Here is a 22,127-nt window from a genome sequence, read left to right as displayed (position 1 = left end):
TTCTAAGCTCTGCTTTCATTTTCCACTCCCAAATGACATATACGACAATCTTTCTCCGGCGGCGTTGTTGCATCATCATCATATATCTCCGAAGAAGGACTCATCACTGACGACACTTTCCTCGACTGATCTCCTTCGTATTCGTACGATCCTCCATTCGTCGAGTAGAAGTAAGAGTAGCATGACATCATTAAGAAAACAAGGCAGTCTCATAAATCACAGAGTTGAGACATAGCCAAGGATCAACTGAATGAACATCTCAACTCTTAAAGAACATTTTACAGATCATCAAATTCATTCTATAGCCGTCACTCCTCATTTTAGACAAACAAAATGAAGAAAAATCATATTGAAAGAACAACTCTCGCCTCAAATTCGTATGAGTTCTCATGATACCAATTCACCATAGACTTAAACAGAGATGATGAACACTTGCTAAAGTTTGTTTACTGAAACTATGTATAACAGAGATCGAAGCAAACTTAGATTCTTGTAGAAAGAGTGCCTTAAATTCACCAGTGCTACCCCAAAAAAAATTCACAAATCCTTTATAAACACAACGAATAACAATTTAGCAACGAACAAGAAGTAGTGTAGCACTAGCATCCTAATTATCAAAATATCTTTAATCCAATAACTCATTCCCATTTCAGCTGATTCCAAGCACCAAACCAAAACCAATCAAACATTTAAATTCTTTAATTACAGAATGAAATAGAGAGAAAACAAAAAAAAAGTACCTGTAGGAATCTGACGTCTCTATTGTACTCACTCGCACAAGATGAAATCTTTCCCACTTTCAATATCACTTAACACGGCCTGTTGCAATACATGAATACTCATTCACCGTGATCAGAACATTACAAAGAAACAATTGAATTAAACCCAGAAGAGGTAAACATATGTGTTAACATCTATAATATATATATTTTTTTTTTTTTGAAAAAGAAGATCGATAAACTGTGACATCTATAATACAGTATATTTTTGCCATGATTCTATCGTTGCCGCCTCATCACCATCATACACATTGTTTCATGTAATCGTTACATTTGTTTTACGTGAAAGCTAATAGACATAATTTGGACATAATTACAGTATATCTCAATGATTAAAATACTCCCTCTATATCAGAATACTTGATGTTCTAGAATTTTTTTTTATATTACAAAGGATGATTTTCTGTATACTTTTATCAATTAATACTAAGAAATTACAAATTTCAAAAATCATTAAATGAGAATTTAAAAATTTGATGAAATACTATTAGTTAATAATTATAAAAATATGTTATTATAAATGAAGAATACATTTATTGCTAAACATTAAATGTTTTTCTTAATTCATGTAAAAATTCTAGAACATCAAGTATTATGATACAGATGGAGTATAATTTAATCGTGTCGGCATGCTCAATTCTGCACAAAACAACAAGAACAATGCATTATATACTAAACAAGCGTATGCAAATTTATGTCAAACAAATTAAAGATTGTTGATTTTAAGAAATTATAATAATCGGTTGACGAAGTTATTTTGTATCATTGATTCGAGTGAACTCTATTATCGATTGTCAATAGCAATTAACCATTAAAAACTACTATTTGCAACGAAAAGCAAAAGACGTGGAGGACTCAAAATTAAAGTAGAGTTCTAATCACACACAAAATTTACTAGTATTAGATAAACCCAAAAGGCCGACAAAAAGTAGCGAGCAACTAGGCATGTAAATAATAAATATCATCTACGACACATGTACAACAAATAGAAAATACCAAAGTAAGTGGTTTTTGGATGATTATTAGTTAATTTGAGATTAACAAGCAAAAAAAATTTACTCGTGGGTGTCGCTTAAGTGGTTTGTGGACGATTTTTGTTTAAAAAGTCATAAAAATTATCATTTTCATATATATATATATATATATATATATATATCTAAAAATGAGAATCAGTTAACGTAAATTGCAATGAGAATTAGTTTACGTAAATTGCATATATTGCGTGCATACTATTTCTGATTTCATTTTCTTAGTGATATTTTAACATGATGTTCGTTATATATGTTCATCATCATACCTTCATGAAATTCAGATTTTTATAATCATTTTGACCGTTTGAACTCATCGATCATCATACTTTCATAAATATCAGATTGTTATCATCGTTTTCCCCATTCGATCTCATTGATCTCTCAATAAATATAACGAATCATATATTTATGATTAGCATTTGCTCAGTCTGTGCACACATTCTTGATGATATGGACACTAATGATGCTTTGGAACATTGTATGGGAGAGAGTTGGTCAGATCCTTTACAAAAAATGTTTGATATGAGAACAGTGATAAATCTGAGTAATGTGAGGGTTGCTATGTTATGGAATAGACTTATCGAAATGAATTTTATTAGTGAATCACATGAGGTGGAAAAATAAATCAAAAAGACAAAAGAAATTAAAAAATCAAATTTTTATAAAATAGGGGTTTCTAAATTTTTTAAAAAGAAATTATGTAGGTTTGGGTTAATAAAACAGAGGCTACAAAAATAAACAAACTAAAATAATTAATATTATCTAAATAATTCGATTTTGAAATCATTAATCCTAACATTATTTATAGTTTTTTAATTATAATATTAAATCCTAATCATTTTTTATAAACTCAAACTGACATATAATTTTCTTTTATTGTAAATCTAAACCCTAACCACTTTTTTATAAACCCAAATTAAAATATAATTTTTTTTAATTATAAATCTAAACCATAATTCTCCTTTATAAATTAAAACCGATATATAGTTTTTCTTAATTGTAAAATATAAACCTTAATTTCTTTTTTATAAACCCAAATCAAAATAATTTCCTTAATAAAAACTACATAATTTGTTTTCTTATATTACTGTCTTTTATTTTAATTTTAATTTATTTTTAAATATGATTTGATATTGCATATTATTATATTTTCATTGGTTAACTAAAAGGAAGTGAATAAGTGAATCCAAAAATTATTCTACAAAAAAAATACTAAGGTTTTTAAAGTCGGTCGGTTTATATAGCTTAACGTTAGATTCTAAAAATTAACGTCAAATAACTCACGTCACTTTCCTATATTTTAGTGTCAGTTTAAAAAAGACGTAAATACAGTAATATGTAAGTTATTTTCACAAGTATTAGTTTCTCAGTTAAATTGTAATTCGAAAAAAAAAAAACTGGACAACAATAAACTCACAACAACAATAATTAATCTATTTATAGTCATACCATGACATGTCATTAACCATCAATCATCTGGACACAACATTAATACTTAAGATCAAAGTTATTTGTATATGTTTTGAAACTAATAAAAGAACTAAAAATTCATAAACATTCTTTGTTCAAATTAACTAAGGAAACAATTGAATTAAACCCAGAAGAGGTAAACATACAGTATATGTAATTTACTCTTGCATTCAGTTGTTTCACTAAGCCTTACAAATTGAATGCAAGAGTAAATTACATTGCTTAAATAAAAGTTAAACAACTAGAATTATCCCAATCGGTCTTGAGAAACGAATAAAAACAAAAACTGGTCCGATAATATAGCAGTACCAAGTACCAACCATCGTATTCTAATTGGGCCTTAGAAGCCCACGTCTCAAAACTTTAAGATTTAAAAAACGGATGAACCGACCAGCCGGTTCGCGAGTTTTTGCCGGTTTTTCCTGGGCTAATCCGACTTTATAATAGTCTGGTTATTTATAAAGATCCGAACCGTAACACTTGCCGGTTCGCGGTTGAACCGGTTAGACCGGCCTGCATCCTATCTCTTCAACCTCTGCATAGCGGAAGACTCTGATTTGGACGGAGTCTTTCATTTACATGTCGATTCCAAACTCTGACTCCTCCAGTGTGTTTGACTTGTTTTGACTTTCGAATATCATATAGTATATTATTATTTATTTTTTTAAGAAAATAAAAAACTGAAGTTGGATTAGTACAAATTTGGATCGAAGTTGATCATCAAGGACGCGATGCTCCACTCGAATCTTACTTAAAATGTTTTTCAATTGAGCATGCATGTTTGATTTTCCACAAAAAAAAATAATAATAATAATAAAATCAATAAAATTAAGAGAAGCTAAAATCATTTTTTTTCTTTTCATAATTGCATATTTAAAATAATTTCGAACTCACGGTCACAGAATTTGAATAGACTTATAAAAAAAGAAAATTTTGAACTATGACTTATAAAAAAAGATTGTAATATTGTACAAGTTATTTATCTGAAATAGTTTCTAATTAAGATAAACTCAAATGTATACCATATATTTAGTGATAATGTGAATTATCTTAATTAAGATATTGACATTATCAAACAATCAAACATATATTCTTAATTCTTATATAATTAATATTTTCATGAATTTCATACTTTTATAATCATTTTGATTATATCATCTCAACAATCTACCACTATAAATAACAGACCATAATTTGTGATTAGCGCTCGCTCATTCCGTGCATACATTCATTGAATAACAACTTTTCCAATGAGGAATGAGTAGCATTGAATATATTACTTAAAAGCTTTTTCTATAAATGTTGCAAATTTTGAGGGACCAAAGATGTAAATAACTTGGGAACAGAAAAACAACCTTTATTCATAATTCTCTTGTTTTCTCTCGAAAATGAAACTATACTTTTGTAAATTTAACATTCGATCATATTCAGCTATAAATTAATGCCCATAAATTAGTAGAGAGGACCTATCTATTTCCAATTGTATATCATATCTATTTCCCATTATATTGATCAATCTAATCAACCTACCAATAAACCGGTCCAATTTTATTTTTTCCCCTCACCGGATTTCGTAATCAAGTTTGGTTTTGGATGCAAAATCAGGACAAGAAAATTTTGACAAGCCGATCGATTGAGATTCAAATTTGATGCTAAACGAAAGAAAGGGAGGGTTAATGCCTACCATCCCATTCGAATCCTTCTCGAGATTCAAACGAATCTCGTAAAAAGCCCTCTCAGTCGATCAATCCGGATTCTTACGCTCGGCTTCTTGAGAGAATTACAACGTATTCTATTGTATCATTTCCTTATAGGAGACCATCCATTATTGTTCCTCTTATAGAGTTATCCATTCTCTACTTTGCTTCTAAACTAAACTGATGTGTTTCTTTCTTATTCTGTCAGCCTATCGTGTATGGCAAGAGTTACTAATATTGATTCTTTTGCAAAAGCATGCTAACGGAGGAAAATGCATTGTCTTTATCGAGAGAGCAGAGAATGCTATTCGCCTCTCAGATCCATTAAAGAAAGGCTTCCCATTTGAACATTGAAACATATATGATATAATGGGAAACATCAATGCTAGGAAAATGCATTATCTTTATCGTCATATGAAAATGCTAGGAAAATGATATATCATATGACGATAAAGACAATGCATTTTCCTAGCATTGATGTTTCCCATTATATCATATATGTTTCAATGTTCAAATGGGAAGCCTTTCTTTAATGGATCTGAGAGGCGAATAGCATTCTCTGCTCTCTCGATAAAGACAATGTATTATATCATTATCTGTATGAATGCATTATAATGCATTTGTTGGACATTATATAATTATATCATTATATAATGCATTATAATGCATTTGTTGATGCATTATATCAATAGATATCATTATCTATTTCAACATTATATCATTATCTATATGATAGCATTATAATGCATTTGTTGGATCATATGTTATCTGTATATAATGCATTTTATCATATTATAATGATGTTTGTCTAACATATAATGCATTATATCATTATAATGCATTTTTAATTCCTTCTTCGAATCTAACATATTAAGATCTATTTATAATGCATTATATTATAATGTTATTATATTCTTAAAACATCATATTATAATGCATTATATTAATGATATCATATCATGTTAATGATATAATGATATAATGCATTATATAATACATAATGGTATACATAATAACATAATATATAATAACATAATCATTATAATAACATAATATATAGCATTATAACATTATAATGATATCATTAACTGTATGTATATATGCATATGAATAATAATATAACATATATGTATGTATACATACAGTTATATCATTAACATTATATATGATAGCATTATATATATCATTATATATCATTATAACATTATAATGTATATAACATATATAATGATATCATTATATAAAATAACATTATAATGTTAACTGTATATCATTATATTATGCATTATATCATTATCTGTATATTAGCATGATATAATGCATTATATATCATTATAAGACAACAGATAATGATGTTTGTCTAACATATGTTTGTCTAACATATATCATTATATCATTATCTGTATGAATGCATTATAATGCATTTGTTGGACATTATATCATTATATCATATGATTCATATCTGTAGGAAAATACAAAATTATATCATTGTCTTAAATGATATGATACATTTAAGATATAATGTATGAATTCTTCTTTATTCTTAAAAAAACAATCTTTTTTATTTTTCACAATACCACGTCGTTACTTCTTTAGAATATAACATACAGTTAACATTATATATTATATATATACTTTCTGTATCATAAAGGATAATATTTTATGATTTTCTTTAATGTATTTAATGCACTTTTATTTATAAAATCAAATAACTAATTTTTTTTTTTTACTTTTAAAATACATAGTTCAATATGCATGTAATTGAATGCAAGTGTAGAAAAAAACACAACTAAATGAATACTAAAAAGGAGTAAAAAATAAATTAATTAACAATAATACATTATTTATTATTTATTTTCTTAATCTTGGTGAAAATTTTAAAAGATCATCCACTCTAATAAAGAGGGAGTATATGATTTGATTGTTTTATACATATATTGAATATAATTTACATTATATATTATATATAAAATATAAATTGTAGATATGATTTTTCATAAATGTCATGAAAACTTAATACATTTACAAGTTAATAAATTATAAACCGTTTATCGTCAAAAAAAAAAAAAAATTATAAACCGTAGGTGCGATAGCCGTTAAACATCTTTTAGAGAAATTTTCTCAAACTATAATTTGTTTTATATTTTTAATACTATATTTGATGAGTGTTATGTGTTATTGTTGTTGTTGCCCCGTACAGCTTTAAGCATATTTTAAAGTAGAGTGTATAGATTTGATTGCAAAGACTCATCAATATATATGTTTTGGGGGTTCAAGAAGAAGAGGAAACGTGGAAATGAAAGATCCATGATATAAAGAACCCAAAAACCATACAAGCTAACACTAAATTCACCATTCTCTGTGGCTGCCACCTATTCTCCACCGCCCCAGTGTCCTCGCTGTTTCGCAACTCTATCTCTTCCATCGTTGTTGGCCCAACCATTTCGTTTGCACCGCCCACGTTTCGGGCTACCGATTGGCAAATCTCGCATACTCTGTTTCAGTAAACATATGTTGTATCTTGTATGTTAATTTTCTATAAAGTAAACAAAACTCTTGGGGTGCATAATTAGCAACTAACTCACAAAAACTTACGTGCTTAAATTAATGGCTCATAGTTCTTTACCAAATAAGAGAACAATTAATACCTCTAACCGTGAAATTTTGAGTGGTGTTTACCTAGCTGCAACCAATTTAAAAGTACATTGAAAAAAAAAGAAGAAAACATTTTAAGTTAATACCTCTAGCTAAACAACTTACGCTTCACATATGCCAAAATTTCCAAAAGTTTGACAAATTCCTTAAATCGAAAATTAATTATTAGAGAATAAGTCAATAATATTATACACAAAAATAAGATAACGATCAATAAAAAACGTCCTAAAATAAATGGAAAAAAAAAAACAAGAACTCCTAAAAATCCTAACAAGAATTATGATCAAAGTTAATCAAAACTCATAACTCGAAAATTCAAGAAAAATAATTAAAAATAAAGTAGGTTTAATATAATTACTTGTCGCCTTTGATCTTGAACCAAGTCTCAGCGCATTGTCTATGAGCAACAGCCAAATCTTCTTTACACGAACACCCTAACTCAATCGCACCTCCACCGCTCGTTTCCACTCCCAAATGACATATACGACAATCTTTCTCCGGTGGCGCCGTCGCATCATTATCACCACCATCGTCTATCTCCGAAGAAGAACTCATCACGGACGACACTTTCCTAGACTGATCTCCTTCGTATTCGTACGATCCTCCAGTCGTCGAATAGAAGTAAGAGTAGCATGACGTCACGTCTTCCCCGTCTGAATAATAAACGCTGGCGTCACTTCCGTCCAATGACCTCCGGTGGTGATATCCAAAAGCTCCCCCTTGTTCTAAATCGATGTCTGTCATTGTATTTTTTTTTTGGTCTAATGCCACAGTCAATACAAAACTGAAGAAGGGATTTAAAGAAGTGGGGTTTTTGGTGGATTTGGTGATGTCTAACCAACAAAACAAGATTATATTATTTACTGAGAAGTAATAAGAGGTTGTAGGAGGAGTGAGTAGTAGTAGTAGTGGAGGTGGAGCAGAGGAATTAATAATAAGCTAAAGAAACATAAGTGAAAGTGAAAACTATTGCTATATATTAAGGAAGAAGATATTAAATAGTTAAAAGCAAAGAGAAAAAGAAAAGAGAACCCCAACTGTTTATCTCTCACCAGCTTGTACCAAATTTAAGGGATTTGTTTGTTACGAGTTAGAGATTCTTCTATACGTTCCATGGTATTACAATGTTTAAGCGTCTCGATTACACCCGTATCCAACGGTTCATATAGCGTGATCATTACATAAGTTTTTGGAAAGTCCGATTCAGTCCTTGAAAGAATGATAAAAATAGAAATCGTATAGGGATAGTTATGTCATTACACTGTGAAGTTTCTTGTTTTGGATACACTTTGACTCATTCCGGCCTCCGATCGATTTAATCACGGCCAATTTTTTTTTTGTTTTGTTGTCTTTTGATTTTTCATTGATGGTACTATTAGCAAAATTTATGGTTTGAAAACGCTACGTACTCTCCGGTTTTGAGTCATCTTTTTGTAGGACTTCGTTGTCTTCTTTTTCTTGGAGTAACAGTGTAACACCATATATAAACTCTAGATTTTGAATTGAACAGTTTCGCCTATCTTGATTTACCATAACTTTTTTACCAAGAGAAATGTTTGAAAATATTTACTCCGATGATGATCCTCCTATTCACGAAAATTATTAACGTGTTTCCAAGAAAGAAAAAAAAAAACAAATGATCGTAGTCATTACTATTTTGTAATTTTCCTCAACGCTCGTCGGCAACTTTAATGTCGATCTATTACGCCAAACACTTTTGAGAAACGAGATATATATGATGATGGCTTTTGCGTTTGTGTGTACACTACAATAATATCATGTGCATATATTTCCAATTTTTTTAATATCACTATCAGTTTCTATTGATTTTGTTTTTGGTCCTCATTCTCATCTTCAATAGACACTTCATCCACAAGTGGATTTGTCACAACATTATGAAGGCCATGCCACGAAGTTAAACGGTGGAGCTATGTTTTACCAATAAAAAAAAGAGCTGTGTAGTATTTGATTGATGTTACTAGCTTAGCTACCCAAGAAACAGAGATACTATAAAACTTTTTTAGATTAAAATTTTATATTTTATGAGGAAGAAAGATATTTCAAACAAGCAAGGAATAACTATTTATTCGTAAAGGCATACAAATTAAAACTAAAAAGAAATAGGAATCTCATTTTCCACGTCAAAATGTTGAACCACCAAAAGGAATAAAAGAAACAAAGAAACAAAAAGGGTAAAACGAATTTTGATGGCAAAAAATAAAATAAATTAAGAAAACAACAGTTTATCAAATTGGTGGGTCTAGTTCTAATGACAAGACATACCTATTTTTTGTTTCATTTGAATCTTTATATTTGGAGTTTTCTTCTATCAAAATGACAAATATTTTAATTAAATAAGTTCGTTATCTGTTCAAGAGAGGAGATGAGATATGTACTAACTCCTCCAATTCATGAAACTAAGCATGTTGAATATATGGGAGCTAGTATCTGGCCCGGCTTAGCACATATGCTAGGGGTGCAAGAGCACAGGATCTGCAGAATTTTTGAGCCGGGCCACAAAGCTCTAACGATTTGTTATTCATATTCATGTTCTAACAAACAACATCGAATATTTTCCTAGTAAATATGATTGAATACCTAAAAACATTCATTCAACACTTTATGAAATCTATAATTAGTACATATATTTTGTAACTAAGAGACATGAAGGTTATGGATCACCTCGTGCGAGTGTTACTCATATATCCTGCCGGATCTGCCCAATTCCTTCTTTTTTTTTTTTGCTTTGACTCTTTATGTTTTGTTTGTTAATAAACATCGAAAAGGACAACACAAGTAGTTGCTCTGTCTCAACAGTTTCATGTTCAAAACTGGAAAAGTTGTTAAAACAAGACCAGAAACTGGAAGTATTTGAATGATATGTGTTGTTCAACAGAAACATTTGGCTGGTGGCCCAAATTAGGTGGACAGAATAAAAAAAAAAAAGTGGAGAAGCTGGAGAAGTACTCTTGGTTTGATTCAGATAGTTTTGGTGGTAAATCAAATAGATACATGAATTGTTAAATCATAACAAGTTACTTCTACTTTTATAGATAGTCGTCATGTAGAGAATTAAGCTACCAAAACTAATCTAACTTAGAGGAAATAATTTATAGTTTACATAACTTACATTTAGAACTAGCTAGGAGCCAACCAAAGGGCTACTTACTACATTCTCACATTACATCTGAAAATGATCTAAGTTGGAGCTCTCAAAATCAGTCAATTGTGGCTCTCTGTCTGCAATTCTTGGCTGCATATAGAAGAAATTGTCATGTCAGGACAAAAAGATACATGATTGAGATCTCTAGTATGGTTATATGATCACAGTGAGAATGGGAAATTACCAGGACTTAAGATTCGTAAGCATTTTGTTATAGACTTCACAGTAGTCATGGAGTCAGATCCTGCAAATTGAAACAGTAAGAGTTTATCAGTGAGAACAGCTATAGCATTCTATATATCTAATATATTAAATGAATACAGGACTCTAAACCCACCTTGTGTGTTCATGTCTTTCCCTTGTGTCATTTCTGTTACTGTTGATGTATACTCTGATACAACCTGGTCACTCTCTTGATTCGTGTTTCTTGATTCAGGAGATGACCTGTGATTCAGAATTGGATCTAGTAAGTAAATGGCAGAGTTCAGACGGTATAGTAAGCCAAAGAGAAGAAAATATACCCTGAAGCACTCTCTATGTGGAAATTAGATGGTTGTGGAAGGCAAGGGTCTGGCATTTCTTCACAACCAAGATCGAAATCGACTAGTAGCTCCGAAAATGAAAAGTCTTCACTCAGAAGATCTATGTTGGAAAAATCTATGTCAAACAAATCAGCCTCTGCTTCAGAGCCAGATGAGGAAGTTGAAACCATGTCAGCAGTAACAGGTGCATCTAAGTGCATTGTGGCTTCAGTGTCATCGAAGTTGAGCCTTCCTTTCACATGATCTCTTTTAGTCGACATTTTCAGATTAGACTTCACAGGCGAAAACGAAGAAACCATATGGCTCCTTTCCACTGTATAAGAACCAATTTCTTTGAGAGGACTAACTGTGATTCTCTCTTTGGTAACAATTGTGCAGTTTGTAGGAGTAACTTCTTGCTGGGGACTGACAGACCTATCACTCTGATTAGATGCTTGCTTTTGCGGTGTCCTCGGACAAGCTGAACTGGTCGGAGGAGACAACATGTCTGGTTTGTTAAACAAACACTTTGCCACACTTGGCATAAGATCAGACGACTTACTAGCTACACCGTTGTTCACAGGCATTTTTGTTTCAGATGATGTTTGAAACGTCAAGTAATTAGCCACCTTATCAGCTTGTGTGAGCTTTTTCATCCCTGTATTAAGAAAAAGAAGACACAAATCAAGTTTAAGGATTATGAAGACTTAAAGGTATCATCATCATCACATAAAGAATAAAGTGAAGCACAACTACCTTTCCTAGAAACAGAAGGAGCTCCAAGAGAAACCTCAGGACTCTTTCGCTTTTTGGTTATAGACTGACTTAAACAAGGTGCAGTGAAACTCCCAACCCTTTTATTTCCTGGTAATGATACTGGCATTATTACATTAGCTGTGTTGTACACAGTGCATCCTGTAAAACAAGAACATATATCATTAGCTCCACAAAAACAACATCCAGATTCCAGATACATCAAACCAATATACAAAATCAACCCATTAGTAATGGTTACCAAGTCTATAAATCTATGTCAAACAGCTTCTACATCAAAATCAGAGCTCAAGTAACAATCAAGTTCAACACAAGCAATGATGGTTCCAATTCAGCTCCAGAATAAACCAAAAAGCAGTAAGTAATCTTCAATTTACCTGAAGAAGAGACACCAAAGTTGTTCTGTTTAGAAGTCGAAGCAGTAACCAGTTGGTTATCAGTCGGAGCTACCGCCGCAATCGCCGGAGGAGGAGGAGGTGTAGCGACGGCGGTGGAGTTATAAGCATTCATAACATCCTGCATCCCATTCAATAGATTCTGAACGCGAGATTTCTCTTGGTCAAGTTTCGATTTCTCCTGATCTATCATCATCTTCTCCTTCTTGAGAAAGATGTATTCGTTTAAAATCTCATTCAAAGGTAACAAACTGTTCGGAACCTAAAACGAAATCGAACAAAAAAAAAAACTGTAAGACTCGATGAATCAAATTGAGAAAATGAAAGATAATATCAAATTAAGACTCGGTAATAGATGAATCAAATTAAGAAATTGAAGAGAGAAATTAAAATTGATTGAGGTGCTTACTTCGCGAACAGGAGAGTTAGAGATGAGAGAAGAAGCTTCAGATCTGAAAAGGGATCGGGTTCTTGAGAAGCGATTATCGCAAAGGTATCGATCGACGAGGAACGCGACTTGAATCGGAGTTACTTCACCGTTGCCTATTATACGCTCTGAAGCCTTGGATCTGTTTGTTTTCGCCATTTCTCTCTAAAGATTGTGAATGCGAAGCGAGAGAGAGTGAGAGGAAGAAGATGATTAGAACTTAGAAGAAGAAGACGAAGGAGGGAGGTGAAAAGGAGGAGGGAGCGGGAGATTTTGGAACGGTTTAATTCGATTTTGCCGGGTGATTTCTTGTGGCGGGTGAAGCTAAAATTTTTTCTGTAAAAGGGCCAAAATTGGAAAACCATTTACGTTCACTGAACCGTTCGATTTTAGTGTATTGGACCGTCCGGTTTGGGATGGTTCGTTTGTATTTTTCAATCGTTTGATTAAAAACCCTGTGTTTTTTTGCCTACTAGTAGTAGTTAGTTAAGTTTTTAAAATTTTTGGTCGAAATGTAGTGAAATTAAATTAATCGGTCTATTTAATGTCAAAACCCGGTTATCCCGGTTATTAAGTACTGGTTGAGTGCAGAGTAGAAGAACATGTCGCGGGTTCGAACCTACCTTGGGATTCAGGGATTGTTTAAATTTTAGATTTTCTTTTGTGTTTTCAGTCTTTTGCCCTGTGGCTATCAAATTATCACAAACCGAACTTAAAGGGCTTAATTGAGTCATTATTAGTACATATGCTTTTTTTTTATGTTCCTTGTACAGTTTACATTTGTGTTAACAATTTCATATCCGAGCTCTGTTCCGGATTAATCTTTCGAAAGCGGACAAAATCATATTATCCCATTAGGCCATTATTCTTAAGAATGTGTTACTTAAGTTACTTAGTCTTAAACTTCAATCTTATGTCCAAGAAAATCATTCAAGGAGAAATCAAAACCCAAAAACCAAGATTAAGAACTAAAACAACAACAAAACCATATCAATTGAATTAGGCTAAGACTCAGATCTCAGTGTTTTCTGTTTAGTTGTCTGCAACTCCACTATTTCGGAGATTTTAAGATAGATAACGCAGTATTTTCAATTGACATCATTGATCTGATTCTACAACCATCCAACCAAAACCAAAACAAACAAGGGATTTAATAAGAAACATTGGATCTCAGCTTTTTTATTGTTTTTTCTTCAAAATCCTTTAATAGGAGACTTGCAGAAAGATAACGCAGTATTTTTAACTAACAAATCATCGATCCAATCCTAACACAAATCAAACCAAAAACAATCCGAACATTGAATTGAAAAAAGTAAGAGCATCTCAGAAGTTGAAAACCCCATTTGTTTCTTCACTAGCAATCAAAGTGCAAGGATAACAATTTTTTCGTGAATTCATCACCGATGCTCACCCTACTAAAAACAAACAAAAACCCAAGAAATCTCACAATATAAAACTAAGATCGAACTAGATAAAATCTACCACAACTAGCTTAATCAGAGACGAACGAAAGAATCGGTCAAAATCGCCGTACGAATTTTCTCAGATTCAACCCATTAGGTCGCGAAATATATTTATATATAAGACGCCGAGAAAAAGGGAACCCTACCCTTCTGTTTGGTAACAGATATATTATTAATCCTTAAATATGGAAAGGATACGCTAAACATACGTGCTGTTCTCAAAAAACATACGTGCCGTTTTTAAAATCCACCGAGTACAGTATAATAGTCTCTCAGCTTTGTCGTGGAACCACAACCTCCACGTAACGAATGAATGCTCTGAACTCTGAACCACACAACACAGAAACGTGTCAAACTACTTCTGTAAATTTGTAGTCATAACGCAAGTTAGTAAAACCATCATGACGCGTCTCTGATTATTCAACCCAAATGCCAAAAAAATATGATTTGAGTTATATCAAAAGAAAAAATTGTATCTTCTTCTATAAGTAAACTACTAAACTGAAATATTTTATACTATACACAAAACCTTATCAGATAAATGCTAACCACACGTTTGCGTTTAGTAACCGAAAGAACAAAACTGATAAATACTTCTTCTCCTATGGGAATAGTTTTTGGTAAAACTTACATAATGGGTATGGTTTTTGGTAAAATCGTTGTCGAGACTCCAAAATACACGGTTACTAAATCCGGCGACGGTTACGAGATCCGTGAATATCCACCGGCGGTTGCGGCTGAGGTTACATACGATGCGTCGGAGTTTAAAGGTGATAAAGACGGAGGCTTTCAGGTTTTGGCCAAGTACATAGGCGTGTTTGGCAAACCGGAGAACGAGAAGCCGGAGACGATTGCTATGACTGCTCCGGTGATCACGAAAGAAGGTGAGAAGATTGCTATGACTGCTCCTGTGATCACGAAAGAGAGTGAGAAGATTGAGATGACTTCTCCGGTTGTGACTAAGGAGGAAGGTGATGGACATGGAGGAGGGAAGAAGAAGATGGTTACGATGCAGTTTTTGTTGCCGTCTAAGTACACGAAGGCGGAGGAGGCGCCGCGTCCGACGGATGAGAGGGTTGTGATTAGGGAGGAAGGTGGGAGGAAGTACGGTGTTGTTAAGTTCAGTGGTACTACGTCGGAGAGTGTGGTGAGTGAGAAGGTGAAGAAGCTTACGAGTGATCTTGAGAAAGATGGGTTTAAGATCACAGGCGATTTCGTTCTTGCTAGGTATAATCCTCCATGGACGTTACCACCGTTCAGGACCAACGAGGTCATGATTCCTGTTGAATGAAATGATCCAAAGTGTTGAGCTTTTAGTCTCAAAGAAGTTGTTGTTTCACTTTGTGTGTTTGTAGTTGAAAGAAGCATACCAATAATGTATACAATGTAACCATTTGGTTTTAAATTTTCCTTTAGAATGAGTGAATCAAACAAGAAACTGCTTAATCTTTAGCAAGGGACAAGAACAAGAAATGTTGTGGATTGAAAAAAATTATTCAAAAAAGGGGTTTTGATCATATTAACCGGAGAAAAGCTTAAAGACAATGACAATTAAGTTAAAGAGCATGAGAGGAAGCCTCATGTAATGGCAGGCGTGGATGAGACCAATGATTTGGCCTTTGAGAGAGTTTCTTTTGCCTGTTTGGTGGAGCTCTGCAAGTGTCCATCCTTTGGGAGCTAGAAAACGGTCTTCGTTGAGGATAGCCAGTGCGTTTGCGAATAGTAGCAATCCTTCCATCAGTGTCCAGAAGCCCATGATTATTCTGTGGAAATGATTGAAAACAATCAGAAACTATGCATACATAATGAGCAACTGCAGTGATTTTGAATATATGGTGTTCTGAAAGATACAGAAAACTCTTAAGAGCCTTTGTATCTTAACCATTTTAGAAGAAAGCCACGAATGTAGCAAAGGCAAAATCTTTGAATCTACCACATTAATAATGAACAAGAACCAATAGCAATACTACTACTACTATAAAGCTCAACAGTGATCTCGGCAGGTCCTAGTTTTCATTGTTTGGTATCTTGAAATCTAAAACTGTGTTTCTAGTGTTCCAATGTTGTCTAACGATTGCGCCCATTACCATCATACCAACTACCAAGTAACACAATCCTCAAGAGGGAAGTAGAATCACATAAAGCAACTACAAAATAGCAAGAAAACTAAGAACACTTGACATGGTTCTCTCATGGGAATAGGTTAAACATTGTGAAACCTATAACTAAAAAAAACTGGATCATCATTTTTAATAGCTGAATCAAGCGAGATTGGAGACGTCATATCTAATACTTAGACTAAGGGAATTGTAAAAACAACGCAACAAGAGGCTAAGACAGATAATACTTTGTGAGAGCAAATGCATACCCGAGTTAAGGAAACAAGATGTTTAGCTCCTGAACCTAAAAATATCTGCAGAAACGGATAAAAACAGATTCCAATAAACATCAGTCTAAGTCCTGGATTCACTTAATTTAAAGACAAATGATATTAGATGCAGAGTCATCCAAATCCTGTTCTAGATAGAGAGAGAGGCTCACACACAATCGTAAGTATAATTTTCCATCGAAAGATCCAAGATTTCTAATAAATTCAATCAAACTGATCGATTGATCGATCACCACTAAAGATATAAACCCCAAATCTAGCAATTAGCTTTAAATTTCAAACCCAAAAAAAAAGATCGAGTTTTTTTCCACCAAATCACCCGTTGAAAGGCTCAAACGCTATAAAATGAGCAGTTGAAGAGACAGAGAGAGAAGTAGAGGAAGAAGGAGGAAAGAGATTACTTACAGTTACAGGTGAGATGAGAATCGAATTGGAGATATCTTGATGAAGAGACGACGATGCTTGCGATCTATTTTGTTTTTCACATCCTTCTAACTTGAACCAACTCTCAACGACGAAAAAAAAAACAGAACCGGGTTTACCCGGTTCGACTCTATTCGGGTCAGAACCCGACCACATGCCTTCAGTAAAAAGAACCAAGTTTTTAAAATAGTCCTATTGACTCTTTTACATATGATTGATCAAGAAAGCTCTGAAAAATCTTCTTATAACAACAATGAGATGAAAGAATACTGATTTACACAAATCATGCTCCTTTTTTGAAAGGAACAATCAAAAATCTCCATTGGGATTTTTTTTACTTTTCTTTCGACTAATCAGCTGTTCTGAAGAGATACACAAAGTAAGAAACCAAAAATTGCTATATATCTTTGATGTTCCCTGTATGGTGTAATCAAATTCTACACATTTTGTAAAGTATCTTCCAAGAATTTTGTCTTCTTCTTTTTTCCTATATTGTACAAGAAGGCTACAAAAAAAAGGTTTTGAATCAATATGTGTTTGTATTGTGTTTCACTGTGTCTTCTATCTTCAAGCACTCTTCTTCCATCTATCTGACTCTCCTGATGATTTCCACACTTGCTCAGGCTGAGACTTTTCACATATGCAATCTGGTTGTGGGTTTGCATAGAAGTTTTCTTCTAGCCTAGGGAATTCACCTGGAAGTCTTGCATAAGGAGCTCCTATCCTGCCATTATGTAATCTCTTCACCTCTGAAGAAAACTCATCCCAAGACATGATACCTTCGTCTAAATGATCTATCAGTCTCACAAAATTTAACCTGCCATTCACATTAGACTTCATATCAGTCAAAACGTTACAAAAAAAAGGCAATATTGCAAAAGGAATGATTATGATTCAAACCTGTCTGGATTGATAGTCTTCTTAAACCCTTCAAATCTCCGGTGCCCTTGTACAGCCTTAGCCATGTTCCCATCATATGTATATACAAAAACATCGCTTTCAAGTGCCACAATGTAATCCAACGCAGCCAGGCGATTCTGGTACGGTTTAAAGGGTTCTAACTCTTCTTCAGTTGCTAAAGTTGAATGAGCAAAGACGTTTGGGTACTCTTCTCTGAAAGCATCCATACTGTTTCCTCCATAGATTTCACCAGCAACTATGTACACATTCGTTGAGGATGGATATCCCATTGCCTTCAGAAATATGGCTGCTTCTCTAGGAGACATCGGGCAACCGCCTTGGATCCGTCTCTCTCTGCTGTCAATCTCTTTCTCCTTCCAATGTTTAACATTGTACCTCATGATTCTCAGCTCTTCAGCTTCTCCAGCTGTGAGATTGTGGCTGCAGCCTGTAAAGGCAAGCATATCTTTCTCGTATCTGCATTTCAAGTTCTCGTTTTTTAACCACTCCGTGTCAAAAAAAAATGAAACTGAGGGATGCAAAAAGAAAGAAACATCACAGTACCTTAAGTGCAAAGCAATGAAAGGCTCACTGTTGTTTCGTAACCGGTTAACCAAAACTTTCCCTAAATCCTCAATCTCTCTGGAGTACCCTAATGCTTGGTAATTGGCAAGGCATCTCAGCCGTTGGATTGATGGTGGTAAGCCATTGTTGGCCAAGCGTGAATCAGTGTGTGTGAACTTTATCACCTTATGTTTTTTCAAGAGCGGTAACATCTCGCTTCTGTAGTAACTAGCCTGCGTAATGCACAAAACTTTTAACCACACAAAAAGCCGCTAAAAACCCCGTTTATGGAAATGGTAGAAGAAGCAAAGCAGAGACCTTGGACCAAGAAACAGGAGCCTTGAGGAGAGGTCTCATGGCTGCATATCGTGGAGGTAAGTACTCGACAATGTCAACATCATCTTTCAATACGTTCATGAAGTGTCTCCAATCAAAAATATCTTTGAAAGTACTGCAAATCACAAAGAATTAACTCTTCAAAATTCTACTTCTTTTTCTTGGAGAATATATTTGTTGTGTAGGAGTAAATAAGATAAAACCTTGGATCAGTCCAGAAAGATTCATGGTCAAGGAGAGGAAGAACAAGAGTCGCATTCATAATCTTTGCTACAGCAACCATGTCACATATCTGCATTTCATATGAAAAAAAAAAACAAGATAAGAAACAACAGAGATCAAATCTCTGTAAAACACACTTTTCACATGAACTCTCCACTCACCCCAGTTCTCATCTGATTCAATCCGCCATTCGAGTGTACTAAAAGATAGCCGTTGGTTTTCCTACGCAGCCCTGAAATCAAAACACAAATTTTCAGAAAACTAGAACGCTATTGGTTTAAAAAATCAGGAAATGCAAGTTAACTGGCTTTACTTGAACGGTTCTTTGGACGTGACACACACTGGTGAAAGTTTCCGCTTTCAGGTTTCTGCCATATTTCCGGAATCTGTAAAATTGCCAAATCAGCGGACAATCAAGTCAAAACATAGATATGAGTGTGGCTTTCATACGTTGCAGAAACAACCAAAGGTAATAAATCTAGAGTCAAAGTTATAAAATTTCAATCATCCCAACAACATTAAAGATCTTTCCTTTTTAGTATTCACCATCCACCAGATTTGACACAAAGAACAAAATCTCAGGCCTTTTTTTTAGATTATATTCAATAATGCATTCCAGCAACACATAGTCGATGGTCAATGGGAAACTGTAGAAAGTGGTAATCCATACGACCATACCAAACTAAAAGGCTGCTCATTTTGACTAATTCCTCGTCAAATTCATTATTAACGAATCTCAGATTCTATGCAAAAAAACGAATTTTGATTGGTATAAGCTAATATGATTATGATTTGTTTTAGTTTAATCTATCATCAGTGACGCAATCATTAGAGATTTTCTGAGAATTCCACGTTGTAATCCTACCCCACTTTTTATTAGAAATTTTCCCGAGAAAAAGACAGAAAACAAAAAAAAAACAAAGCGCCAATTTCCGTTAAAAATCCAATCTTTGACCCCCAAACAAAAACTCTTCAACGAAATTAGAAAAACTGAGGAAAAAATTAGCAACAAAACGCTTTCTGGGTTTTGATCAGAAAGCTCAAAACTTTCTTCTCATCTAATTTTCTCGGGAAAATCAAAATCAAAAACAGAGCATCTGAAATGCGTAAAGCTTAAAGTTTTGATTTTTTTTTCTCGGGGAAATGAATTTTGCAAAATGCAAGGAATATATAACTTACGGGAAGCTTTTCAACGACGACGTTCTCCGTCATTGCACGTTGAGCCATTGACCAATCTTCGTGTAACGCACGTACGACGACGAGCTCATTCAAATCTCTCCGGTGCGCGTGGTCAACGACGCGCCCACTCATGAGAGAAACTCTAAGGAAGAGAGAAGCGACGACGAGGATCATGAGAAGACCCAAGATCCGACGACCCATGTTTCTCCCTGAACAAAAGAACCAACCTTGACCAACCACAGCCGTTGATCCGCCACCGTCGCATAGAAACGGTAACCGCAGTTTACGTAGGAGAAGGTACCGAATCGTCGGATGATGATGATGGTAGTGATGATAATCGTGGTGGTAGTGGGATCCGCTAGAGGAGGAACCAATTGAGGAAGGTGATGAACACGCGCCGCCTTGTAAACCGGATTCTCCGTCGTCTAAATCAGGGGAGACGGAGATGTTGACAGTGTTGTTGTTGCAGTAATCGGAGGAAATGGAGGGTCGTTCGGAGGTGGTTTCTAAGGAATCTCCGACACGGCGGCGTGTGGTGGTTGTAGGGGCAATGATTGGTGCAACGGCCAAAGGGCTTGCACCGGCCGCCGACATATCGCCGCCTGAGAAAGCAAAATCAATCTCCGAGAAAGCGCCAAATTGAAAAAAGGATTGATTTTTTTTTTTTTTTGAAGAGAGAGAGAGAGAAAAAAGATGGTTTTTTTTGTTTTTGTTTGTTTGTTTAATAAGTTCGTTGGTGTGTTATTTTGATTTTTAGGAGGGGTGTTAGTAGTGGTTGGGCATGTTATGGTTTTATTTTGGGGTTTCTGTATTAGCCACCGTGAGATTCGGTTATAAGCTGTGAGAGGTGTCTAAACTTTTTTTTTTTCTTCTAATCTCTCTGTTTTGGTGAGTTTGTGTATTTATATACATAGTTTAGATTTATGTTATGTATGTATGTGTGTGTGTGGACCTTTTGCTAATCATTTATTTTTTTGGTTGATTTTACATTCTTTTTTAGTTATGTTGTGGGTAATTTCCCAAATGCGAACTTCTTATTTTGATTAGTCTTATAAGATCAACTTTAATAACATAGTTATGGCATAAACCTAAACAATGTAAGTAAAAATTTATTGTGAAAATAATATGTATTTTTAGTTGTTTATTTATGACAAGTGGTTAAGAATTTATTTTTATGTAAAAAATAAAAAAAATGTAATGTAAGAAAAGAATTGTTTACTAATATTTAAAGCCTTTTCAAAAAATATTTAGGGGGGTGTGTATTCAAATTGACATTTAAAGTGATTTGTGTAAAATTTAAAAAGTCTACTAAAATCCACTGTTATTAAACTGATGATTTAAAAAATTACTTTAAAATCTAGTGTTATTCAAAACAGTTGGATTTGGATTTTAATGATTTATAGGGATTCTGGAAGATTTGTTTAGTTAAAAATACATAAATCCAAATCTCATGTTTTAGGTGGGATTTTAAATTTTTTTACAATAAATCATATCAAATTCCGTAAAATCATCAAAATCATTTAAAATCTCATGAAAACTCAAATCACTCGAAATATTATAGTATCGAATACACCCTCTAACAATATTTTTAATATACTATCAATATTTCTATGTTTCTTATCAAATACAACTTAAGGTATATTAAAATTCATTAAAAATATAAGTGTATATTGGTAAAGTAGTATTACATTTCTGCAAAATATATACAACCACACAACTTAAAATAGTAATTTTATCAT

At 33.4% G+C, this 22,127-nt stretch overlaps 5 protein-coding genes and 3 non-coding genes across 9 annotated transcripts; 1 reads left to right on the top strand and 7 right to left on the bottom strand.

The window, feature by feature from the left end:
* Positions 1 to 7,188: 7,188 nt before the first annotated feature.
* On the bottom strand, positions 7,189 to 8,790 carry LOC104785684 (uncharacterized). 2 transcript variants are annotated; one of them, XR_015598402.1, is made up of 3 exons: positions 7,991 to 8,769; positions 7,573 to 7,660; positions 7,189 to 7,472 (listed from the first exon to the last, which is right to left on the bottom strand). XR_015598402.1 is itself a non-coding variant. In XM_010510944.3 (2 exons), the coding sequence occupies exons 1-2, from the start codon at positions 8,374 to 8,376 to the stop codon at positions 7,250 to 7,252; spliced, it is 609 nt and encodes a 202-aa protein (XP_010509246.2). In that variant the 5' UTR covers positions 8,377 to 8,790; the 3' UTR covers positions 7,189 to 7,249. The 2 variants fall into 2 exon arrangements, 1 of the variants encoding a protein (XP_010509246.2); XM_010510944.3 differs by lacking the exon at positions 7,573 to 7,660 and having other exon boundaries at positions 7,991 to 8,790.
* Positions 8,791 to 10,588: 1,798 nt separating this feature from the next.
* On the bottom strand, positions 10,589 to 13,215 carry LOC104785683 (uncharacterized). The gene is made up of 7 exons (XM_010510943.2): positions 12,895 to 13,215; positions 12,468 to 12,747; positions 12,073 to 12,231; positions 11,317 to 11,974; positions 11,133 to 11,239; positions 10,980 to 11,039; positions 10,589 to 10,885 (listed from the first exon to the last, which is right to left on the bottom strand). The coding sequence occupies exons 1-7, from the start codon at positions 13,069 to 13,071 to the stop codon at positions 10,851 to 10,853; spliced, it is 1,476 nt and encodes a 491-aa protein (XP_010509245.2). The 5' UTR covers positions 13,072 to 13,215; the 3' UTR covers positions 10,589 to 10,850.
* A 357-nt stretch (positions 13,216 to 13,572) lies between these two features.
* Positions 13,573 to 15,813, top strand: LOC104785682 (heme-binding-like protein At3g10130, chloroplastic). Its single transcript, XM_087513178.1, has one exon. The coding sequence runs from the start codon at positions 14,917 to 14,919 to the stop codon at positions 15,664 to 15,666; it is 750 nt and encodes a 249-aa protein (XP_087369304.1). The 5' UTR covers positions 13,573 to 14,916; the 3' UTR covers positions 15,667 to 15,813.
* LOC147943287 (small nucleolar RNA snoR27) lies at positions 13,923 to 14,023 on the bottom strand. The gene has a single exon (XR_015558828.1). It is a non-coding gene; the product is annotated as a small nucleolar RNA snoR27 (small nucleolar RNA).
* LOC147943286 (small nucleolar RNA snoR27) lies at positions 14,075 to 14,176 on the bottom strand. The gene has a single exon (XR_015558827.1). It is a non-coding gene; the product is annotated as a small nucleolar RNA snoR27 (small nucleolar RNA).
* On the bottom strand, positions 14,229 to 14,322 carry LOC147943285 (small nucleolar RNA snoR26). Its single transcript, XR_015558830.1, has one exon. It is a non-coding gene; the product is annotated as a small nucleolar RNA snoR26 (small nucleolar RNA).
* On the bottom strand, positions 15,769 to 16,131 carry LOC104785680 (protein transport protein yos1). The gene has a single exon (XM_087513179.1). The coding sequence runs from the start codon at positions 16,129 to 16,131 to the stop codon at positions 15,895 to 15,897; it is 237 nt and encodes a 78-aa protein (XP_087369305.1). The 3' UTR covers positions 15,769 to 15,894.
* LOC104785679 (O-fucosyltransferase 19-like) lies at positions 15,769 to 21,309 on the bottom strand. Its single transcript, XM_010510939.3, has 10 exons — positions 20,389 to 21,309; positions 19,523 to 19,595; positions 19,371 to 19,441; positions 19,191 to 19,279; positions 18,970 to 19,102; positions 18,652 to 18,884; positions 18,088 to 18,564; positions 17,170 to 18,004; positions 16,744 to 16,788; positions 15,769 to 16,138 (listed from the first exon to the last, which is right to left on the bottom strand). Exons 1-8 carry the CDS (start codon positions 20,980 to 20,982, stop codon positions 17,755 to 17,757), a joined length of 1,920 nt encoding a protein of 639 aa, XP_010509241.1. The 5' UTR covers positions 20,983 to 21,309; the 3' UTR covers positions 15,769 to 16,138; positions 16,744 to 16,788; positions 17,170 to 17,754.
* Between the last annotated feature and the right edge of the window lie 818 nt (positions 21,310 to 22,127).

This window comes from Camelina sativa, chromosome 5 (assembly GCF_030686135.1).
Source record: "Camelina sativa cultivar CO46 ecotype springtype chromosome 5, ASM3068613v1".
Lineage (NCBI taxonomy): Eukaryota > Viridiplantae > Streptophyta > Magnoliopsida > Brassicales > Brassicaceae > Camelina > Camelina sativa.
Note: the sequence above shows the minus strand (reverse complement) of the source record. Positions and strands in the feature narration are given on the sequence as shown.

Bases quoted from the DNA above. Each gene is read 5' to 3' on its own strand.
- LOC104785683 (XM_010510943.2), bottom strand. From the start codon at position 13,071: ATGGCGAAAACAAACAGATCCAAGGCTTCAGAGCGTATAATAGGCAAC. The intron at 12,232-12,467 runs GTAAATTGAAGA...CTTGTTTTACAG, and splicing joins CTTTGGTGTCTCTTCTTCAG to GATGCACTGTGTACAACACA. The intron at 11,040-11,132 runs GTGGGTTTAGAG...TTCAATTTGCAG, and splicing joins GAAAGACATGAACACACAAG to GATCTGACTCCATGACTACT.
- LOC104785682 (XM_087513178.1), top strand. From the start codon at position 14,917: ATGCTAACCACACGTTTGCGTTTAGTAACCGAAAGAACAAAACTGATA.
- LOC104785679 (XM_010510939.3), bottom strand. From the start codon at position 20,982: ATGTCGGCGGCCGGTGCAAGCCCTTTGGCCGTTGCACCAATCATTGCC. The intron at 19,596-20,388 runs GTAAGTTATATA...GCAATTTTACAG, and splicing joins TCGTCGTTGAAAAGCTTCCC to ATTCCGGAAATATGGCAGAA. The intron at 18,005-18,087 runs GTTTGAATCATA...TGTGAATGGCAG, and splicing joins AAGACTATCAATCCAGACAG to GTTAAATTTTGTGAGACTGA.
- LOC104785680 (XM_087513179.1), bottom strand. From the start codon at position 16,131: ATGGGCTTCTGGACACTGATGGAAGGATTGCTACTATTCGCAAACGCA.
- LOC104785684 (XM_010510944.3), bottom strand. From the start codon at position 8,376: ATGACAGACATCGATTTAGAACAAGGGGGAGCTTTTGGATATCACCAC. The intron at 7,473-7,990 runs GTAATTATATTA...TTACTGAAACAG, and splicing joins TTCAAGATCAAAGGCGACAA to AGTATGCGAGATTTGCCAAT.